Here is an 18,969-nt window from a genome sequence, read left to right as displayed (position 1 = left end):
AATAATTTCATTAGTTGGCTTTGGCATCACTAACAGAGTCAAATTCCAATCCCTCTGAATAAAGAAAAACAAACACACATTCATAACTTAGCTAACACTAAACATCGATCATCAACGGCCATTTCATATACAATAATCTAAAAAGTTTTTTTTTTTTCATTTGCATAATAGAGCTTAGCTTAGAGGTCATACAAACTTTTTACCATGGAGCCGACGCAGTTGTCCAAATCTGAAGCTCCACATCTTCAAGCTCTTGCTCTATTGTTTCTGCACATGATTTCAACTGAGCTATCCCATCTTCAAGCTCCACAATCTTGCGTTTGAACTCAACCTTTTCATTCTCTTTCCCTGCAATCTTTATCTCAGCACCCTTGAGTTCCTCTGTTATCTCTGCTTGCCTATCTTTGAGAGACAACAACTTTTGGATTCGCAATTGAGGAGCTTTCACATCAAACCCGTGCTTCTCTAGCATGGCAAAGGAATCTCTCAGGCCTTTCAATGTGCTTACGGGACTGAAGCATTTCAGGGCTCTGACTTCTTCTAGTAACGCAGAATAGGTGTAGACCATACCAACCGCAGACATTTCACGGAAATCTTCTTCAGTCTCGACCAATGGGCTGAAGTGGGGGCTGAAGTGGGGACTTTGTGGGAACGTTTTGAATACATCTAATGATTCAATTTTCTTCCAAATTAGTAACTTCTTCTCAAAAGGCAAAACCATTGTTGTTTCATATGCTCTGGTTTCCTCCACATTAGCCGTAGATATACGGTTTTCCTCTCTTTTCCTCTTTCGATTCTCATCTTCGCTAATCTCCTGCATCCCAAAGGAGAACCATCATCTCAAAATAGATAATAACCATGAGGATTGAGATCATAATAAGTAAGAGTGATAATGCAAAAGCAACGATTTAAGTACACATTATCCCGTGTTGAATCGTTTCCTTGAGCTTTGTCCTCTGTTAGTTTCGTCAGTGTTCCTCCAGTTATGTCCGATGTACCCGCTTCTGTTTCAAGAAAACATAGACATGCTATATCAGCTCCATGACGCATGAACAAACAAGGACTAAGAGAATCTGCTTGCAGGTAATGGCCGTAGTATTACCATGTCTTACATCATCAGCCATCTCATTTCCCGATCCTTGAGCTACCGAGGGTTCCCTTGTCTGCATATCATTAGTAAAGAAAAATGAAGAGTCACATTGAAACAGTTCACTTAGATTAGTCACTGATACATGCAAATGATAGAGGTTAACGAAAACCAAGTACCAAAAAACAGGACAACTTTCAGTGGCCCTATTAATAAAAAAGAGGTGAAAGCAAACACACGCAACTAGAGAGACAGAGAAAAGGGAGTAGATCTAACTCACAGGCACAACTACAAGTTCACCCTCAGGAATGGCGTTTTCCACAGGATACAGGGACCTTTGACGAGTGATGGTAGCATCTACTTCAGTAGAGTTCCGCTGAAATTGGAAACAGCATAAATAATCAATCAGCAATAAACCAAAATCGACACAATGTTGACTGAAATTAGGGAAACATCTTTCATAGCAATAAAAAAAAAAAATATATATATATGAAAACTCACCATGAACGGTTGGATTATCGACTCCTTTAGAGGCCTTAGATCGGAATGTTTGAACACCAAAGACTCCTTTGTAGCCTCTAAACACACAGTGTACTGATTCCCACAGAGAATGTTCATCACTATCCCTGGACGCCATCCCGGATCAATAAACACTTCAACAGGTTCCATCAATCCATAGTTTTCAACAGATAAAAGGTGGAGGTATTGGCCTGATGTTGCGTGAACTAACACATCTTGTGGGTTTTACTTCATCGTTCCAGCTCAAGTATTTGCAAGACTTGACCATAAAATTATTCCCATTCTCCATCTCCTTAACTACTATTGCTGGAACCCACACAACACCATTCGTTTCCTCCATGACTTCCACCATGGTTCCACCTTGGTCAATCTTGTGTTAAAACTATTTATTTCGTCATAAAATACATTAATCTATGTTGAATTTTGTCGTTTTTTGTTTTGTGTAAGGGAACTATTGAATGTAAGAGTATTAAGGTTTTTAAAAACGTATTTACCTTAAAAGCTCGCATTCCATGTTTTTTTTCTTTCTGGTTTGACTATAATTTAACATTTATCCAAAAAAACAAAAAAAACAAAAAAAAACACGAGTTGACATTTTAGAGATCAGATGCTTTCATCTTTCTGGGCCGCTTATGAGCTGGTGAAGGAGTGTCTGATTGTCTTCCAGGACCCTGTAGGATTCACAAACATATGTAATGGAGATTTAGACATACATATTCAGAGGATTTTCAGCGAAAACGATAAGGAAAGAATGATGCACCCACCTTGCGCTTTTGTTCCTTCTTGATTGGTCTTTCAGCTGAAATCCACACACAACACACAAAAAAAAAAAGAAGTTAGACATGGTTAAGTAGTAGAAACATTGCTGAAACTAAGAAGATAAAGAAATGTACCTCCAAAATTGAATGGGTCAGTAGTGAAAACACGATCCTGATCAAATACAAAAGATTCGAGTTATATTTCTAGGACGATGAAATTGCAGGTAAAAATTAGCGATTCACGTTTTGATGCTGACCTTTGGAGTATCTGGCGCTGCGGCATATGGCCCTTCACGGTGTGACGAACCTTCTGATTCTTTATATTGTAGCTGAAATGACGACCATCAAAACCAGGCCATCAAAGGAGACAAGTTAGAAAAAGAAGTGGCTACATATATATTTGTGAATCTACAAAATAGATATTATATGGGAATTGTATCGTATGGTTTACCTGCTTCTGAAGATTCAATAGTGTTAAAATTTCTTTTCGTAATTCAAGATGTTCATCACATACAGTTTTTGTAGGAACTTTTGGCTTTAAATTGACCTGTAAAACGAAACTCTATATAATCGAAATCCATTTGGCGAATCTTACAAGCAGCTCCAATCAAATATACTGATATGAACCTAGCCTCTAACAAAACCAAAATCCCCATAAGTTAGTACTTAGTAGTAGAAGACATTCAAACCCTCGCTTGAGTGAGACTTTATAAGACACTAGGTCATTCCCCTTCATCGGTCAATGGGGAATATAAGCAAATTCTAGTAAGAAATATAGAAAGGGTAAAACAGAACAAGAAGAAAAAACAAACCCCGAGATCTTGCAGAGTCTGCTCAACGCGCTTGATCGTTCGAAGACCAACAGCAGAGCTTGCAGCTTGGACCATTTGTTCAAGTCCATAGGTTCTCAAGTATACGTGAAGCTGACAATTTGACAGAATGGCCAAAAAGAATCAGATAATTCGAGACACAAATGAAAAAGGAGAAGAGAAAAGAGAGACACACTCACCATGCGCAGAGAAGCAAGGGTAGAGGCATAATCTGCCATAGTTAGTGTTGATGGAGCCACGGCAGTTGCAGGAAGTTGAGAGTTAGATGATGGAGATACACTACGCCCTGGAACTACCCCATCAATATTCTCATTCGCAGACATATCAGGTTCTTCCGCACGCTGGACAGCCAGAGATACCACTAGTTTTAGAGACAAGATGATGATGATAGATTCTAATATGCGTCTAAGGTAAAAGGGTATCTTCAATCATGGTAAGCAAATTTCATCTATTGTTATTTAGTTAGTACAAGTGAGTATATCGACACTTACGCGTGCAGCCAAACGCATCTCTGTGATTCTTTTAGCCTCAGCAAGAATCTGTAGTTATGGGAGACGGGTAAGAGAAAGCAAAGAACTATTATATACGTTTCGGTTGCATGTTTAGTCAAAAATTAAAGTGAAAAAACCTCAGCATCTTTCTTCTCCTGATGTCTACTCTGGGACAGGACCATGGATAATGCCCGTTTGCGCTCTCTATCGCGTGTAATATCATAAGGGTCCTGTTATGCCAGTATATTTAAATAACAGCTTTTAGAGAGATGTTCTCTCCAGATAACACGACAAAGATAGATTGCTAAAATAAATAACAAATATATGAACATAAGAGTTCTTCGTTAGCTATGAAGAAATATAAAAGAGGAAGATGACCTTCATCAGTGGATGGTTTGCAACGTCTGCTGGGGACTGAGCTCTAGCACGCAGCAGGGCCCGAGTTACTACAAAGGAAATTACGTAACAAAATTCTCAGTTCTCATACTTTCTAACAAAACCTGGTGCAACACGAAATAGAAAAACAGAGAGAACAATGAAGAAAACTAATGAAAGGGCAAGGTGTAAGAGAACGGATAATGGTTTGAAAACAGAAAAAGATCCAAACATACCACTATAGTAACGATCCTTCAATTCTTCTACAGTCCGCAATAATGGAAAGCGATCAGCAATTACAGTGAAACGGAGATCAAACCTTTCACACAATTCAAACAACTGATCTGTCTCTTCCTTGGTCCACACCTACAAGTTGGAGCACAATAAACCAAGTCGACATTATAGAAAGCAAGCTTGTACAGTGACTCTCTTTGTGACATAAAAGCATGAAACAACTATGGCTAAAGCACGAAACAGAAAGCTATTCCTTAAGCAGACACTTACAGGGTCCGTCAAATGATTCTCATACTCTTCGTCCGTGTATTTCAAGATATCAACTGACTGCATTTTCACAAAAGAAGGGTACGTACATAAAGATGTGAGTTATATAAAAATGTCAGAAGAAGCATAAACGGAGAGAGGACCGCAAAACCATCAAGGCAATATAATAAAATACCTTGTTATATTTGGCAAACGAATAGTCACCTGTTGGTGGAACATCATTAACCACTCTAACCTGTGAAGATATATATATATAAACCATTAATCAGAAAGGAAGTATATGCTCAAGCGTTCCTGCAATGGCGTTGCACAGATGAGGAAATTACCCAATGGTAAAGCTGCAAATCATCTTTCCTAGCAGAATTTGTGAAGGGAAGCCATTGCCAAACGACCTGAAAGAAAGGCGCTTTAGCATAAAAAAAACACAATCATGATGACAACAAAATCATAAAACAAGAAGATAAAACAAAAATTCGACCTTCTCATCTGGCGGAGGACGGCGCTTTAAGTGGGTAACATCAATAGAAGGCATAAGAGGTGCAACGCCGCCGGTAAGCGCATAAACCTGCAATTCAACAACGACGATGAAAAATTAAAAGTCATTCAACAGCTCGAGACGAGAATCAATCGATTCCAGGGATTCGTAAGAATCCCACCTCGCGAGAAATGCCATCTGGTTTTCTGTGGGACTCCTTCTGGGGTCGAGATTTCTTCTCCTGAGTCAAAGACAGTGGAGTCTTGGGCAGTCCGAGAATGTCCTTCGCGTCCGTGCCACCCATTGCAATTAGGGTTCCGGATTTACCGGGTAGCTATCATCCAATATAGAATCAGTAAAACCTTCGATTCGATCAGGATCCACTTCGATTCAGAAGTTAGGGTTTCCTACACTTAACCAATTCCGACGAGAATTGGGGGTTTTGAGCGCGAAAGAATGTTGAAACCTTTGGACTTGCTTAGCGAGTTCTGTCTATTTAGAAATTCATACAAATGTTAAACGATGGCGTTTCTTCAGTCCACCCTTGTCCGGCTTACGTAGTAGTACGTAGTAATGTTTATAAATAAATAATTAAGGGGCGAGTGCAAATAAATATTGAAACTTATTTAAAACGAATTATTTTTTTGGTTCTAAATGTATTTTACGGTTATATACCCAATACAGTATTATTTGTTTTTTTTTTCGAAGATACCTATACAGTTTGTAATTGAAAGAAAACTATATTATGTCTTCATGTACAAATTTTATATAAAAGAAACATTATTTTGGATCGATATAATTTTGAAAATTAAGAAACACAATGTATTATATACATGGTTATTGACCAAAATACTAAAGTTAGACCAACAAAGAAGAATCTAGAAGGTTGTCCAACCATCGTTGACCTGTGTGAGAAAGGATCAGATCAAAATGTTATCTTAAGTCATCTTTAAATGCATTATTTTCCTCTCGTTTTTTCTTGCTGAAGATGAAATATTTTCTTTCTATTCAACACCAAAACCATATAATAAGTCTACAAAAGACCATTTTGCCTTTGCTATTCTGCTGTAATAGACTCAACACCTACCAAAATTAGATTCTATGTATGTTTTCCGCCTTGAGCTGTCTTGTTTCAACATTCCACAATGGTTGTTAAGACTACACTGACACAAGCGCGCACACAAAAGCACACACTATATATACATATATGTTTTTGTGTGTATGTATCTTTGCACTTAAAAGTGATCAGATACGCATTTAAAGCTAACTAAGGCACCCTACGACGTAGGAGACACATGGCGTCGATAGTGATGCTCCTTAGAGCATTGATGAGTTGCCGTCTTACGCCTAGGGAGGAGCCAGAGACAACGGATTCATCGACAGTGGATCTTTACAGAAATGTCGCCGGAGACAAAGACACGACGAGGAAGAGAATTTCAGTGGTTGATACATGGCAGCGCAGCGATAATCACGAGTTTAACATCGAAACTACGCGTAGGATCAACGATATGGATGAAGAGTTTGATAACTGGATCATCGCCAGGAATCACTTGATGATGTGAATTTATAATGTGAGTTCTTGCATAATGTTAAATAGTATTTCACGTGAGGTATATATATGAGCATTTTTTTTAACTACCAAATTGTAGATGTCCTTAAATATATTCAGGAAATTTGCATCAAAATAAATCATGTGTTGTGACAATTGAACCACCCAATGGTTAAACGTCAAATGGTAAAATTTATGCCATATTTTGACGAGTGCTTTTTAGTTCGATCCTTGTATATATGTTTTATATATATCGTAATTAAAACAGACCAAACCAAGTATGATCTGATTCGAGTTAGCCTACCCCTTTTTAAAATCAATTAAGAACTTTTCCTTGATGATTTTTTTTTTTTTTAAATTAACGTTATATTGAATTGGGGGGTCTTTTATTTGTTTATCCTTCATGAAAAAGTTGTAGACAAAGTTGTTTTTTCTTTTGAATATAATTTAACATTAGATTCAAAAAAAAAAATAACGTTATATTGAATAGTTCACATATATATCACAAATATCCTGGCGTGATTAACACTTAACAGGATCAAGAAAGAAAAAAAAAATGGAAAAGAAAAACATATTAATTAAGTCAAGATTCGTATACCAAGGCCGTATCTAAAATGGCATCACGCACGAATGAATATTATACACCAAACGTGACGCAATTGAATTCCTCGTTACGTATCGTAATCGTATTTTTGCTTAATTATACGAATACGATGTCATTTCGTGGCAAAACTGGTCCTGCAAGAACCAAAAACTCTGGTCATCGGTCCACATGTTGTCCCCACCAACACAGCCCCAATCGTTGAACTCCCCGAAACCCGTTTGACCCACCGGGTCATAAGCCGACCCGTTCACCACCCCACCTTGAACGTCCGATAACGTCTCAGCCGGCGAATTCGAAGACGTTGCGGACAGTTCCGATGCCCGTGATAACGGCTGATGCTGATGCTGGTGATGATGATCCGGTTCAAACTGAACGAAACCCGGTTCGTCAATAGGTTGACCTGGGTCGGTGATCATTGAATCCACTGGCTCACACGTGGCGGATGATGATTGGGCGTTGATTCTTTCCACTAATCTTGGCATCCAAACATTTCTCATTGTCTCCTTGAAAAGATTGCTATTAACATCGCACCTAAGGTGTTTAGCTTGCTTTTGCACCCGAGTTCTCCAATAGTTCTTTATTTCATTATCTGTTCTTCCCGGTAGATATTGAGCAATCTTCGACCACCTTATATTTTCGAATAAAATACATACATATCAAATTTAAGCATATTTGTAATAAAACATACAGAAAACGTAGCTGGTATCGCGTTCTTTTTTGTTTTTGTACCAAAAAAAAAAAATTACATTTGGATGTTGTATAATCTTGAGATTTTACCTATTGCCCCAGAGAGAATGGAGTTTAAGGATCATAAATTGTTCTTCGAGGGTGATGTTGCCTCGTCTAACATCTGGTCGTAAGTAATTAAGCCATCTTAATCTGCAACTCTTACCAGTTCTCTTAAGCCCTGCATATATGAATATAAATATATGTCGATATAGATACATATATGCAACTATATATAAATTTAAACGAATGATGTTTTAATTTGATACCAGAAGAACGAGCGATGTGGTTCCAACGAGCATCACCGTGGATGGAGACGAAGTTTACGAGAATAGCATCTTCTTCCTCAGTCCATGGACCTTTCCGTACATCAGAATCTTCTTCATGAGCTGGAGTGTTTGAGTTTCGCTCGTAATCTTCCATTTTTCTTTATTCTAATGAGAAAAAAAGGAAAAGGAAATATGAGATGGTTTGAAAGGTTTTGTGGATTAGATTTGAAGTGATAAGCAATGTGTGATTCTTATATATAAGTGAAGGAACACGAGAATAAAGAATTTAAAAGTAGTAATTTATCAACGATATTTTGAAATAAGTAGAAGAATGAAGAGTGACTGGAACACGGCATAAGTGTGATATTTAATTAGTATTCTTTTATTCTTGCTTCTGAAGTGGAATTTTGCAACTATATACTTATACTCGTATAATAATAATTAACTCTCCATTTGGTCAACTCTTTTTGTAATTAAAAATACTAAGGTTTGACCCTTTGACTTGTTCAGATGTATAGTAACACGCACTCCCACTTTATTTTCTTTGTTAAGAGTTCCTTTTTTTTGTTAAGTGTTCTATTTTATAGAGTTTCTAGATTTTACCTCACAGTGCCTCAGACGTAAGTTGTTGTATATTTATAGTACTGTTTAAAATGACTATTGGCGAAATGAAATATCACATATTGTTGTGTAATCACGCTTTCATTTTCTTTATATTGTTGTGTAATCACGCTTTCATTTTCTTTATATTGTTGTGTAATCACGCTTTCAATTTCTTTATATTGTTGTTATATGAAGGACACAAAGAAAAAAACGGTGACTTCACAGTATATCATACTTAAATCAATGAACAAAAAACATTGTTTCTTTTCTTCTCCTCCATAAGAAACATTATGGAGGGAGTACCGGGCTACTTTCACCAGCTTTCATCCACAATGTTTTACATTTCTATCTCAAAAGTTTAACGTGTTTATTTATTTATAGGGTTGTTTAACATCATTTATGTATAAATTAATTGAGGTAATTAATTTTCACAGTTATTGCTATGCTAACAATGTTATGTTTATATTTGAAAATTTTGAGAAATTGAGAATGCTCTAAAGTATTTTCCTTGGTTATCTAACAAATAAATACACAATAGTTTCCTATAAACAAAGCTAACTCGTTGTTTTCTTGAAATCAGCTAATTAAGAAAGAAAAAAACTACTCGGTAAGCATAGTGTAACACTTAAAACTATTTTCTGACGAAATTATCTATCAGCATATAAAAGACCAATTTTAATTTCTAAATTTAATGTAGTTAAATAACATAGGACTATTGACATTTAAAGCAAAGTCAAATGAGAAATGGAGTTAGGCGAGGTATAGGGTCTTTGCTTTTGAAAATTTTGCACATTTTGTTTTAACATCGAAGAGTAGTCAAAGAGACGTCTTTCCTCTAACTATCAGTATGACTTCTACTCGTGTATTGACACAAATGGTAAGACTTTTATGAGTTCTTTTCAACCAAATTTTATCGTGCAATATTAATATTGGAAACAATGTAAAAGCTCTTCAGAATAATATAATACTTCTTAGCAAAAAAATTAAATTGCAATATTTGCCATCAGAAATTTTATTTTTTACAATGTCCTCTTTTTATTCTTATTTTTATTTTTAAAGAAAATCTTTTTTTATTTTTGGAGATTTACGAAAATATCGATCACCGTATTGACTCTTACTCACTGATTCCCCCCCCCCTCCCCCCCCAAAAAAAAAATCTATGTATATAGGAAACATCTAAACACTCTATTCAATTAAACACTATAGTTGGTTAAAATTAAAACATATATATGAACACAAAAAGATTAGCGTAGTATAGCTTTTGATGCGTACATATCAGAGCGATCCACTCTATTAAAAAGGAGGGTTGATTATCAAAATTTTAATTAAAGTGAAAGAGTTTCAGTAATGCAAGTAAACACAATATTATTACACAAAGACACATAAATAGTAGCCTCCAATTCCATAGTTCTTGGGAAAACAACTTTCTCGATTAAGTGTATGTACCTGAGAAGTGAATCAGGTCTCAATGTCTTTATGAGACACTTGTCTGCTTCTAACTTTCAGCTTAGGACAAAAATACACACAAGTGATGACTTGTCAATTTGATTCGAATATAGGTTAGATTTGGGTGGTATCAGTACTAGATTTTTAGTGGAGAAAACAAATGTTTTTCGTAACACCCAATTCAGTGAATTGTTACATCGATTGGAAATTTAATTATATGACAGCCCAAAGATGCTGATGACACCCCAAAAAAAATAATTCTTATTCACATGAAAAAGGCCGGTTTTTTCTGTGTCAAGTCTGGTTTATTTACTAAAAGAATTCAAAGAATATTTTCCTCTTTATTTCAACTACTAGATTGTATATCGCGGAAATTAAACAAAACTTGAATCAGAGTTAATTAGACTAAAAACGAAACCATTTTGATTCCAAAGTGTTATAAGATACTTAACCACTAAATTACTTATTGTTGACAGGTTATTTGCTTTACGAAACGTTTAATAAAACTTGAAACCAACAAAAGAAATATAAACTCATATATACCGACATGATTTGGCAATCTTAATAAGTTTTGTCTTTTGTATTATTTATATATCATCTCACCGTTCAAGTTAATTTGGTTCCATAAACGAAACTAAAAACAATAGAAAAAAACAAAAGAGAAAGAGATATACAGTCACAAAAAATGAACAATCAACCTAAAAAAGATGTTTACGATCTATCAAAATCAGAAGAAGTACCAAAAGTAGAACCCACAATCTTTTTAACTTATTTTTTCCGACTTTAGACCACTATCCCCACATTCTTTTTAACTACACGCTCAAAATTCTGTCATATTCATACGCAAAGCCTCTTTCTTTTTGTCATCTGGTCATGTCCAATTCCGATTTGATGCGACATAACAGTAACATATAAGCCTCCAACAAATGTATCTATAAGACTGGTCAATCCCAAAATCGAATAAACTATCTAAAAATTGCAGGGCAATAGATAAGACACTAAAAGGGAAGATGGCTAATAAATATTGTATTGTATTTGTATCTCTTATTGATGGAGTCGTGATACATCTCCTTGAAAAGAAAAAGAAAAGGTTATTTTCAGGATTCTATTTATTTATAAACTATAAATTGTTAAAAATATTTTCTTGTGCGTGGCGTAGAAGAGATGACGTAAAGATCATGACGCAGAGGGCTCGAACTTTAAACTTTAAAGCATGTGAGGTTCAAAACTCCAAAGGCATGACCATAGAAAATCCATGTTTTAGCATCTATAATTCTTTCTCGTCAACGCAATTATATATATATATATATATACCGTATACATGTATGGTTTAATACTTTGAGATCCACTTTCTTGTTGAGGTTCAATGGATCAACTAGTATTTGATAACTAAGCCTGTGATATGATATTTCCTCTAAAGAAACATCCCATTATCAAAAACTGAAATTCAAAAGAACTCCATAATAACATATATCTTAATAGTTATCGTAACAAAATTTAGCAGAATTGACTCAGCCAATTGAGTATCCTGATTTTATTTTTCAAAATATATATAATCAAAAATATGTCGAAGTTTGTTTTGCACGGGTTTAATTATTGATCATATAATATTATGAACGAAGAAAATTTCGATGCTGATTATACTTATTAGGTTTATAAAATCATTTAGTTGTATACTTAATTACATGTATATTTTATTTTATTTATATTTTAAATGTCGAACCAATAGTTGTATGGAATATTATTGATATAGTTTTAGCTTTTACACACAAACACACACACACACACTAATATATATAGTAATTTTATCGAGCAAGTAATTTTATTATCTCTATTGGAAAAATAGTTCAGAATAGTAAAATTTGTTCAAACTTACTTTCATGACCATTATATATTAGTTATGTAATTAAGCATGTATGTCAGTATGTGTAAATAAGTTAGTAATGCTTCAAGAAAAATAAAATAAAATAAAATAAAAATAAAAGGATTTGTAAGAAGTCTACCATTTGCAGTTTTTTAAAAAAAATTAGTAAAGGTCTTCCATTAACTGTAAAACTGTGAAATTTCAAATTTGGAAGTAAATTATGTAATGCATGTTGCCTAAACTCGGACACTAAGGGAGTTGACTTTGATTGATCGGAATATAATTTTCCCAAAAGCAACAATTTCGAAGCTCTGCGAAGGAAAACTAAAAAAGAAAGTAACTTATACACAATAATGGAAACAGATGAACATTAAGGAACCTAAATCAAAGATGACCGGCGATGATTAAGGTAAAAGTCTTAAAAGTCACTTTTGGCAGGAATTTTGAAGACATCGTAAGAGACCCATTTTCATTATTATTCCCTTTTCTTTTGTCAAATTTTGCAACACAAAACACGTTTAGTCGTTTAGAGTCAATGTCAACATCAGGATTAAGCAATATAGAATATGGTTTCAAAAATCTATGGTTTAAGCCTCGAAACCACACTAAATGCCGGCCGATCGTATTATTAAAGAGAAGCGAGAAGCAAGTGTTTGTGAAGCAAATGCTTGAATCTGCTTCTTGGCATCTACAGATTAAAATATAAAAACAGAAACATAAAACAACCCAGAAACAATCATAAAATCAAAAAGATGGACCAATGAGAGAGGTTAAAATGATATTGCTAGTGCAAGAATTTGAGGTACTTTATAAAAGCCAAAAGAGATGATGTATATATAGATGAAGAACAAGTAAACTGAAAGAAGATGCGAAGTATTTGAAGATGTTTATCAAACTTTGGGTAAAAAACATGGGGCATGATTTGGAACACTCAAATATGATTCGGAGTTAATATATGACGTTGTTAGAACAGAAAGGACGTAAATCACTTGTGGTTATGAACCTTGTGATGTGTGATTCAAGACCTGTAAAAAAAGTCACGTTCCCTTACTCCTTAGGGTTTTTTATGACATTTTATGGAAAATAAAAAGTTTTGGAGGTTCAACTACGAAGATTGAGAAGAAAAAAATTATTAAATTTCTTGTTGTATAATTAGAGAGTTTGTGTTTGCTAGAATTGGTGGATGATGAGCTAAAATGTGCTCTAATGTTGTGTAGTGTAAATACCACGATTAGGCGGCAAGGTCTTGCCTTAGAATTGCTCAAAAGAAGTAACGAGAGAGAAAGAAAAAAGAACGTAACAAGAATCAAAGTATTTATAGTTGATTCTTGAATTATACCTCTGGAAAACTCTTTAGTCTTCTGTGGGATAGAGTTTACTCCATTTTAGCTATAAATCCTTGAATACTTGTGTATTTACAGTTTTTTCCGATTCGATATCTTGAAAAAAAAAATAACACTAAATTAATGTGAGTCTACGGAAGAGTACAATGCACACAGACGCAGGGAATAATAATCTTCTGTTTCTCAGAATACCGTAGCAGCTTCTAGCGCTCCCCATTTAAATTTCCACACTTCGAGAACATTCACCAGACGCCAATCACCACCGTCTGATCTTAAATTTACGCGTGTACGCTCCAGATTTCATGATAACAACTAATCCTAGCGCCTATAATAATCCCCGATTAGCCATCACATTAAGTCCTCATCATCACTAAGCACAAAGAACGAACAGAAAAAAAAATTACTTCTCTCACCACATTTCTCTAGATCCTTCGAAATCACGTGCTTCTCACATGGCTCCGGAGCTTACACAAACCAACACTGCTAAATCCGCCGTTACGATAACTAAACCGCCACCGCAAATCTACGGCGGTGATCGAGCTTACGTGACATTTCTGGCCGGGAACGGTGATTACGTGAAAGGAGTCGTTGGTTTAGCCAAAGGATTAAGAAAAGTCAAATCCGCGCATCCACTCGTTGTGGCGGTATTACCAGATGTTCCGGAGGAACACCGTCGATTACTTGTGGAACAAGGTTGCATTGTCCGTGAAATCGAACCCGTTTACCCACCGGAGAACCAAACTCAATTTGCTATGGCTTATTACGTCATCAATTACTCCAAACTCCGTATCTGGAAGGTACTTTCAATAATACGCCCTAGCTCGTTTATTGCCCTTTTGTGTTATATATAGCCTAACCTGTAGATGTCGCTAATGCTCTGTTTTTGTGTGTGTGTGTGTGTTAATGTGTAGTTTGTGGAGTACAGTAAATTGATATATCTAGATGGAGACATTCAAGTTTATGATAACATCGACCACTTGTTCGATCTTGACGATGGCTATTTCTACGCGGTGATGGACTGTTTTTGCGAGAAAACATGGAGTCACACGCCGCAATACAAGATCGGATACTGCCAACAGTGCCCTGAAAAGGTTCAGTGGCCAAAGGCAGAGCTTGGAGAGCCACCGGCTCTCTACTTCAACGCCGGAATGTTTGTTTTCGAACCTGATCTCAATACTTACGAGGATCTTTTAAGGACCCTTAAAATCACTCCCCCAACTCCTTTCGCTGAACAGGTAAAAAAATAGTTTCTGCGTACTGGGTTTGCTCTGCTTTGCTCTGTTTTCATCTGCTGTTCTAAGCTGTGGATTTGAAAGTGCAGGACTTTCTGAACATGTATTTCAAGAAAATCTACAAGCCAATTCCTTTAGTTTACAATCTTGTCCTAGCGATGCTATGGCGTCACCCTGAAAATGTGGAACTCGATAAAGTCAAGGTGGTTCACTACTGTGCAGCGGTGGGTTATTTTGCATCGCATTTTTGTTTTATTTAGACCAATGGTTCTTCTTCTGAGTGTTCTAACTTCTAACACAATGTTTGTTGTGTTTCTCATCATTTACAGGGTTCGAAGCCATGGAGATACACTGGGAAAGAAACAAATATGGAGAGAGAAGACATCAAAATGTTAGTGAACAAATGGTGGGACATTTACAACGATGATTCCTTGGATTACACGAAATCTGTGGCCGACCTCGAGAGAGACTCAGATATGGTGAACCTGAAGCCGTTTATCACCGCTCTTACTGAAGCTGGGCGGGTCAAGTACGTGACTGCACCGTCAGCTGCTTGAATGTCAAAATTGTTTACTAGTTGAATTGGGGGTTGTAGTGTGTTGCGTCGACAACCACACATTCTGCCTCTTGTTTCATGTGCCTTTGCGGTTGACATGTGAATTTGTATCGTCTTTGCTTTTTAGTCTATGATGCAAGCTTTCTTGAATTTTTTTTTTTTATATGGTATAGTGTTCTGATGTTCAAATTTAAATAACGAGATTAATATCTTAAAAGTAAAGATATGCCTTCTGTTTACTTTGAATCTCAAAGGAGCCTGGGTCAGTTTCGAAAGAGGAATATGTTCAAAAATTTCGAATCATGAAACAGAATGCGAGGAAGAAACTGATTAAAAGAAGAAATAAAAGAGATATACTCACTCCAGGAAGAAGAAAAAAAGCTTACGAGTAATCAAAGGAAATTACAAAATGTAAAATGATTTGAGTTTGAGATGAGAGACGAAGAAGAAGAATATGATGATAATAAATCTGGGTTTCGTTTTTTTTAGTACTAGCGAAACAGACCACTTCACTTCCTTGGTTTATAAAACCAAACAAGCAAGGAGGAACCCTGCTACCTCCTTTCTATGCCTGAACATCGTAAGTGTTAAAATGTCTCAGTCACAGATTCTACACAAAATGATTATGAAAGTTGGAGCAGTAAGTAGATCATAATTGATACCTTGTTTGCGATGTTGTTGGAGAGCCAGTCAAGTCCCTCGTAGAGTCCTTCACCAGAGGTGGCACATGTGCTCTGAATGTACCTGTTTTTAGAAGTGATTGCATCAGAGCTCGCTCATATGTCCGGGTTTGGATTAGGGATCGAGAGAGTTAAGAGTGTGCTTACCAGTGTCGTTGGCGGAGAGAGTGAAGCCCAAGCTTGTCAGTTATCTCAGCAGCGTTCATTGCGTTGGGAAGATCTTGCTTGTTAGCAAAAACAAGCAGAACTGCATCCCTCAATTCATCCTGCCGAGATAAGCATCACAAAGTCAAAACCTCAATTTCTTATATATAACAAATGCAAAGAGAGAAGTATCGAGTGAAGGTACCTCATTCAGCATCCTGTGAAGCTCGTCCCTAGCTTCAACAACACGGTCACGATCGTTGCTGTCCACAACAAAAATAAGTCCTTGTGTGTTCTGGAAGTAGTGCCTCCACAATGGACGGATCTGGATAAGCAGAGGGAAAACATTAGTAAAGAGTTTGAATGGAAATCATTAGTAAAGAACTGATTCACAATTCGAGGAGCACAGCTCAAATGAGTTAACATACAAGTAGTCTAAAAAGAAAAATTGTAAAAAAAAAAAAGGGAATGTCGGCCAGAAAACGACATCACTTTGAGAATCAAAGCATGCTCTACATTCTAGCTGATTTGATTTAGCTTATCTATTGTAGAGTGCTGGTACATGATCCTAATACCAACACTGAACCTAATAAGCAAACCATTATACATGGATGAAAGAGTAACCCCAATAATTGCAGAATCTGTAAAAGGAGACAGAATGATATGAAATGGGAAGATACCTTGTCCTGACCCCCGACATCCCACACGGTGAAGCTAATGTTCTTGTATTCCACAGTTTCGACGTTGAACCCTGAGAGCAGACAAGGACTGTCAGATTCTCATACAACACAAAGTAAGATATTCAACAACAGACCGACCACATTCACGGTACAGACAAATACAGGTAAATAAAGACATGCGAAGAAGTGGGAGGAGGTAAATGAGATAAGTTACTCACCAATGGTGGGAATAGTGGTAACGATCTCTCCAAGTTTGAGCTTGTACAGGATTGTCGTCTTACCAGCAGCATCGAGACCAACCATCAGAATACGCATCTCTTTCTTCGCAAAAAGCCTGCTGAATAACTTTCCGAACGAAAGCCCCATTTTTCCAAGCCTGTTCACACAAAAAATCAGATTTGATGAATTTCAACGAACCCCAAGTTTCTCAATCCAGATAAATGATTACAACACGCACGCAATTGAGGAATCATCAATGTAGCGACGGATATAAACAAGACCCATTGTGGACTCAATGATGACAAACTGCTATCGTATCCTCAAATGTCTGGATCGAATCAAGGTCGATATTCCCATTAAAAGATCTAGCTACAGAGAATCATCCTGATCTAGAAATATCAACTTTGCTTTTCAGATACAGATCCAGGGTTACAACCTAGCTAATCACGATGAAACACGTCTATTCGTACAAGAAAACGGAAGAAACACCACAGATCTGGAAATGACGAGCAATGAACAACGCATGGATCCGGATCGCCGGAAGGAAATTCGAACAGGAGAATCGGTAAACGGAGAAAGAGAGAGAGAGAGGGGGAATCAACGGGAGAAACGTACCGAAGAAACAACGCCGGACGAGATCTAAGCTCTTTCTCTGATGGTCGTCCAAATAATAGCCTTCGGACGCTTCACGATGATGAATTTGTGAGATACAGAAAAATCTCTTCTTATATATATAAAACAGAGCGCGTTAAATATACGTCGAATAATCTGTTTTTTCTTTATATATATTAAGTCATACTATTATGCCTACTATTATTTATATATCATTTGTGCAACATTTAGATCCCTTTAGCGGGCTTAGTTTAAAGTTCTATAACTAAAGTTTTCGTTATGAGTCAGACACAACTTCGGCCCATAATCAATTACTGATTGACATATTAATGCAACTCTTACCTTCGTAGATAGGCCCATTGGGCTTCCTTACCAAGAAGTTAACCGTTTTCACTCACCTATTCGAAATCTTCAAAGAAAAACGACGGCGTAAGATAGCTTTCACTTTTTTTCCGTCTCAAACTATATAAATGATGAGTCATATCCATTCATTTGTTTCCTGAATTGGTCGGTCCTAGTGTCTGACTGAATCAATTGCGTACGAAGGTTAATTAATCAACGGTAATGATTTCCGCGTTTAATTGAATTTTGTGAAGTCAAACTATGACAAATTATTACAATCTTGATTCTTGAGACTTTTTTTATAGAAAAAAAAACAAATCCATAAAATGATTTCATATATAATGAATAAAATAATTATTATGGTTTATGAGTAAAATTAAAGTGACTGTAATTAAAACGAGGGATGTAAAAGAAAGTGAGATATGATAATGAGAAAAGACCCTACCACAAGCATTATATATTATTTATAGACGTTGGAAGTCTAGCCTTCATGCATCGATGTCTCATACTTTATTAATTGTATTAGTGGACGACATTATATTTTGACCCAAAAAAAAAAGTGGACGACAGTATATTTCATACATCCAAATTTTTCTAATTGTAACTTGAGAATCAAACCGAAAACTCTAGACGTTTTGCGATATTTTCTTGTTGAATATGTAAGAAGATTTCTATGTTTGTAAAATGAGCTAGGGTTTTTACTTGATATTAGCACGATACTTTCAAAAAAATTGAAGAGACAGCGTTCAAATATTATGCTAGACGACGATCGGCAGTCCCTCTTTCCATATAGAAACGTTATAACAAAGTTGTAGTCTTGTAGATATATATGTTTTCGGATTGGATATAAGATAATGTCAAAATTTGTTACATCGGTAATGTATTGTGCGTAGAGTGATCCGGACACATTAGAGCAAACAACGCACAAACGTTAAGGAGACGTCATTTCGAACTAGGCTAATCAAATGCTTTGTTTCTTCTTTTTCATCATACATTTAAACATTTTAAATATTTTGTTTGTAGGAGTAGGATTTAACTGGTCAAATGTTGCGCATGACATCTAG

General features: G+C 36.0%; 6 protein-coding genes across 6 annotated transcripts; 2 read left to right on the top strand and 4 right to left on the bottom strand.

Moving 5' to 3' along the window:
• Nucleotides 1-109: 109 nt before the first annotated feature.
• On the bottom strand, nucleotides 110-1,972 carry LOC18015661 (DUF724 domain-containing protein 8). The gene is given in 6 exon segments (XM_024155060.1): nucleotides 110-814; nucleotides 919-1,004; nucleotides 1,103-1,163; nucleotides 1,368-1,463; nucleotides 1,589-1,780; nucleotides 1,782-1,972. Coding segments are annotated over 6 exon segments (1,227 nt in total). The 5' UTR covers nucleotides 1,959-1,972; the 3' UTR covers nucleotides 110-199.
• A 109-nt stretch (nucleotides 1,973-2,081) lies between these two features.
• LOC18015660 (SWR1-complex protein 4) lies at nucleotides 2,082-5,513 on the bottom strand. The gene is made up of 16 exons (XM_006397850.2): nucleotides 5,218-5,513; nucleotides 5,040-5,126; nucleotides 4,888-4,953; nucleotides 4,737-4,796; nucleotides 4,565-4,621; nucleotides 4,297-4,426; nucleotides 4,064-4,131; nucleotides 3,823-3,915; nucleotides 3,686-3,733; nucleotides 3,374-3,535; nucleotides 3,177-3,287; nucleotides 2,816-2,911; nucleotides 2,622-2,693; nucleotides 2,500-2,536; nucleotides 2,371-2,405; nucleotides 2,082-2,277 (listed from the first exon to the last, which is right to left on the bottom strand). The coding sequence occupies exons 1-16, from the start codon at nucleotides 5,338-5,340 to the stop codon at nucleotides 2,203-2,205; spliced, it is 1,320 nt and encodes a 439-aa protein (XP_006397913.1). The 5' UTR covers nucleotides 5,341-5,513; the 3' UTR covers nucleotides 2,082-2,202.
• Nucleotides 5,514-6,055: 542 nt separating this feature from the next.
• On the top strand, nucleotides 6,056-6,701 carry LOC18015659. The gene has a single exon (XM_006397849.2). The coding sequence runs from the start codon at nucleotides 6,332-6,334 to the stop codon at nucleotides 6,596-6,598; it is 267 nt and encodes an 88-aa protein (XP_006397912.1). The 5' UTR covers nucleotides 6,056-6,331; the 3' UTR covers nucleotides 6,599-6,701.
• Nucleotides 6,702-7,038: 337 nt separating this feature from the next.
• On the bottom strand, nucleotides 7,039-8,515 carry LOC18015658 (transcription factor MYB78). Its single transcript, XM_006397848.2, has 3 exons — nucleotides 8,185-8,515; nucleotides 7,967-8,096; nucleotides 7,039-7,816 (listed from the first exon to the last, which is right to left on the bottom strand). The coding sequence occupies exons 1-3, from the start codon at nucleotides 8,336-8,338 to the stop codon at nucleotides 7,282-7,284; spliced, it is 819 nt and encodes a 272-aa protein (XP_006397911.1). The 5' UTR covers nucleotides 8,339-8,515; the 3' UTR covers nucleotides 7,039-7,281.
• A 5,308-nt stretch (nucleotides 8,516-13,823) lies between these two features.
• LOC18015730 (galactinol synthase 1) lies at nucleotides 13,824-15,450 on the top strand. Its single transcript, XM_006397847.2, has 4 exons — nucleotides 13,824-14,237; nucleotides 14,352-14,675; nucleotides 14,762-14,896; nucleotides 15,002-15,450. The coding sequence occupies exons 1-4, from the start codon at nucleotides 13,893-13,895 to the stop codon at nucleotides 15,227-15,229; spliced, it is 1,032 nt and encodes a 343-aa protein (XP_006397910.1). The 5' UTR covers nucleotides 13,824-13,892; the 3' UTR covers nucleotides 15,230-15,450.
• An 83-nt stretch (nucleotides 15,451-15,533) lies between these two features.
• LOC18015729 (ADP-ribosylation factor 1) lies at nucleotides 15,534-17,741 on the bottom strand. The gene is made up of 7 exons (XM_006397846.2): nucleotides 17,567-17,741; nucleotides 16,951-17,108; nucleotides 16,733-16,803; nucleotides 16,258-16,377; nucleotides 16,056-16,174; nucleotides 15,891-15,972; nucleotides 15,534-15,799 (listed from the first exon to the last, which is right to left on the bottom strand). Exons 2-7 carry the CDS (start codon nucleotides 17,096-17,098, stop codon nucleotides 15,794-15,796), a joined length of 546 nt encoding a protein of 181 aa, XP_006397909.1. The 5' UTR covers nucleotides 17,099-17,108; nucleotides 17,567-17,741; the 3' UTR covers nucleotides 15,534-15,793.
• Nucleotides 17,742-18,969: the final 1,228 nt, after the last annotated feature.

Source organism: Eutrema salsugineum, unplaced genomic scaffold, assembly GCF_000478725.1.
Source record: "Eutrema salsugineum unplaced genomic scaffold, Eutsalg1_0 scaffold_22, whole genome shotgun sequence".
Classification (NCBI taxonomy): domain Eukaryota; kingdom Viridiplantae; phylum Streptophyta; class Magnoliopsida; order Brassicales; family Brassicaceae; genus Eutrema; species Eutrema salsugineum.
Note: the sequence above shows the minus strand (reverse complement) of the source record. Positions and strands in the feature narration are given on the sequence as shown.

What these genes read in the sequence shown, in the direction of transcription:
- LOC18015660 (XM_006397850.2), bottom strand. Translation starts at nt 5,340, where the DNA reads ATGGGTGGCACGGACGCGAAGGACATTCTCGGACTGCCCAAGACTCCA. An exon ending in CAAACCATCCACTGATGAAG is followed by an intron (nt 3,916 to 4,063) that starts GTCATCTTCCTC and finishes CTGGCATAACAG; the next exon opens with GACCCTTATGATATTACACG. An exon ending in TATTGAATCTTCAGAAGCAG is followed by an intron (nt 2,694 to 2,815) that starts GTAAACCATACG and finishes TCGTCATTTCAG; the next exon opens with CTACAATATAAAGAATCAGA.
- LOC18015659 (XM_006397849.2), top strand. Translation starts at nt 6,332, where the DNA reads ATGGCGTCGATAGTGATGCTCCTTAGAGCATTGATGAGTTGCCGTCTT.
- LOC18015658 (XM_006397848.2), bottom strand. Translation starts at nt 8,338, where the DNA reads ATGGAAGATTACGAGCGAAACTCAAACACTCCAGCTCATGAAGAAGAT. An exon ending in CCACATCGCTCGTTCTTCTG is followed by an intron (nt 8,097 to 8,184) that starts GTATCAAATTAA and finishes TCATATATGCAG; the next exon opens with GGCTTAAGAGAACTGGTAAG. An exon ending in CATTCTCTCTGGGGCAATAG is followed by an intron (nt 7,817 to 7,966) that starts GTAAAATCTCAA and finishes CGAAAATATAAG; the next exon opens with GTGGTCGAAGATTGCTCAAT.
- LOC18015730 (XM_006397847.2), top strand. Translation starts at nt 13,893, where the DNA reads ATGGCTCCGGAGCTTACACAAACCAACACTGCTAAATCCGCCGTTACG. An exon ending in CAACTCCTTTCGCTGAACAG is followed by an intron (nt 14,676 to 14,761) that starts GTAAAAAAATAG and finishes TTGAAAGTGCAG; the next exon opens with GACTTTCTGAACATGTATTT. An exon ending in TGGTTCACTACTGTGCAGCG is followed by an intron (nt 14,897 to 15,001) that starts GTGGGTTATTTT and finishes CATCATTTACAG; the next exon opens with GGTTCGAAGCCATGGAGATA.
- LOC18015729 (XM_006397846.2), bottom strand. Translation starts at nt 17,098, where the DNA reads ATGGGGCTTTCGTTCGGAAAGTTATTCAGCAGGCTTTTTGCGAAGAAA. An exon ending in ATGTCGGGGGTCAGGACAAG is followed by an intron (nt 16,378 to 16,732) that starts GTATCTTCCCAT and finishes CTGCTTATCCAG; the next exon opens with ATCCGTCCATTGTGGAGGCA. An exon ending in TCTCTCCGCCAACGACACTG is followed by an intron (nt 15,973 to 16,055) that starts GTAAGCACACTC and finishes TTCTAAAAACAG; the next exon opens with GTACATTCAGAGCACATGTG.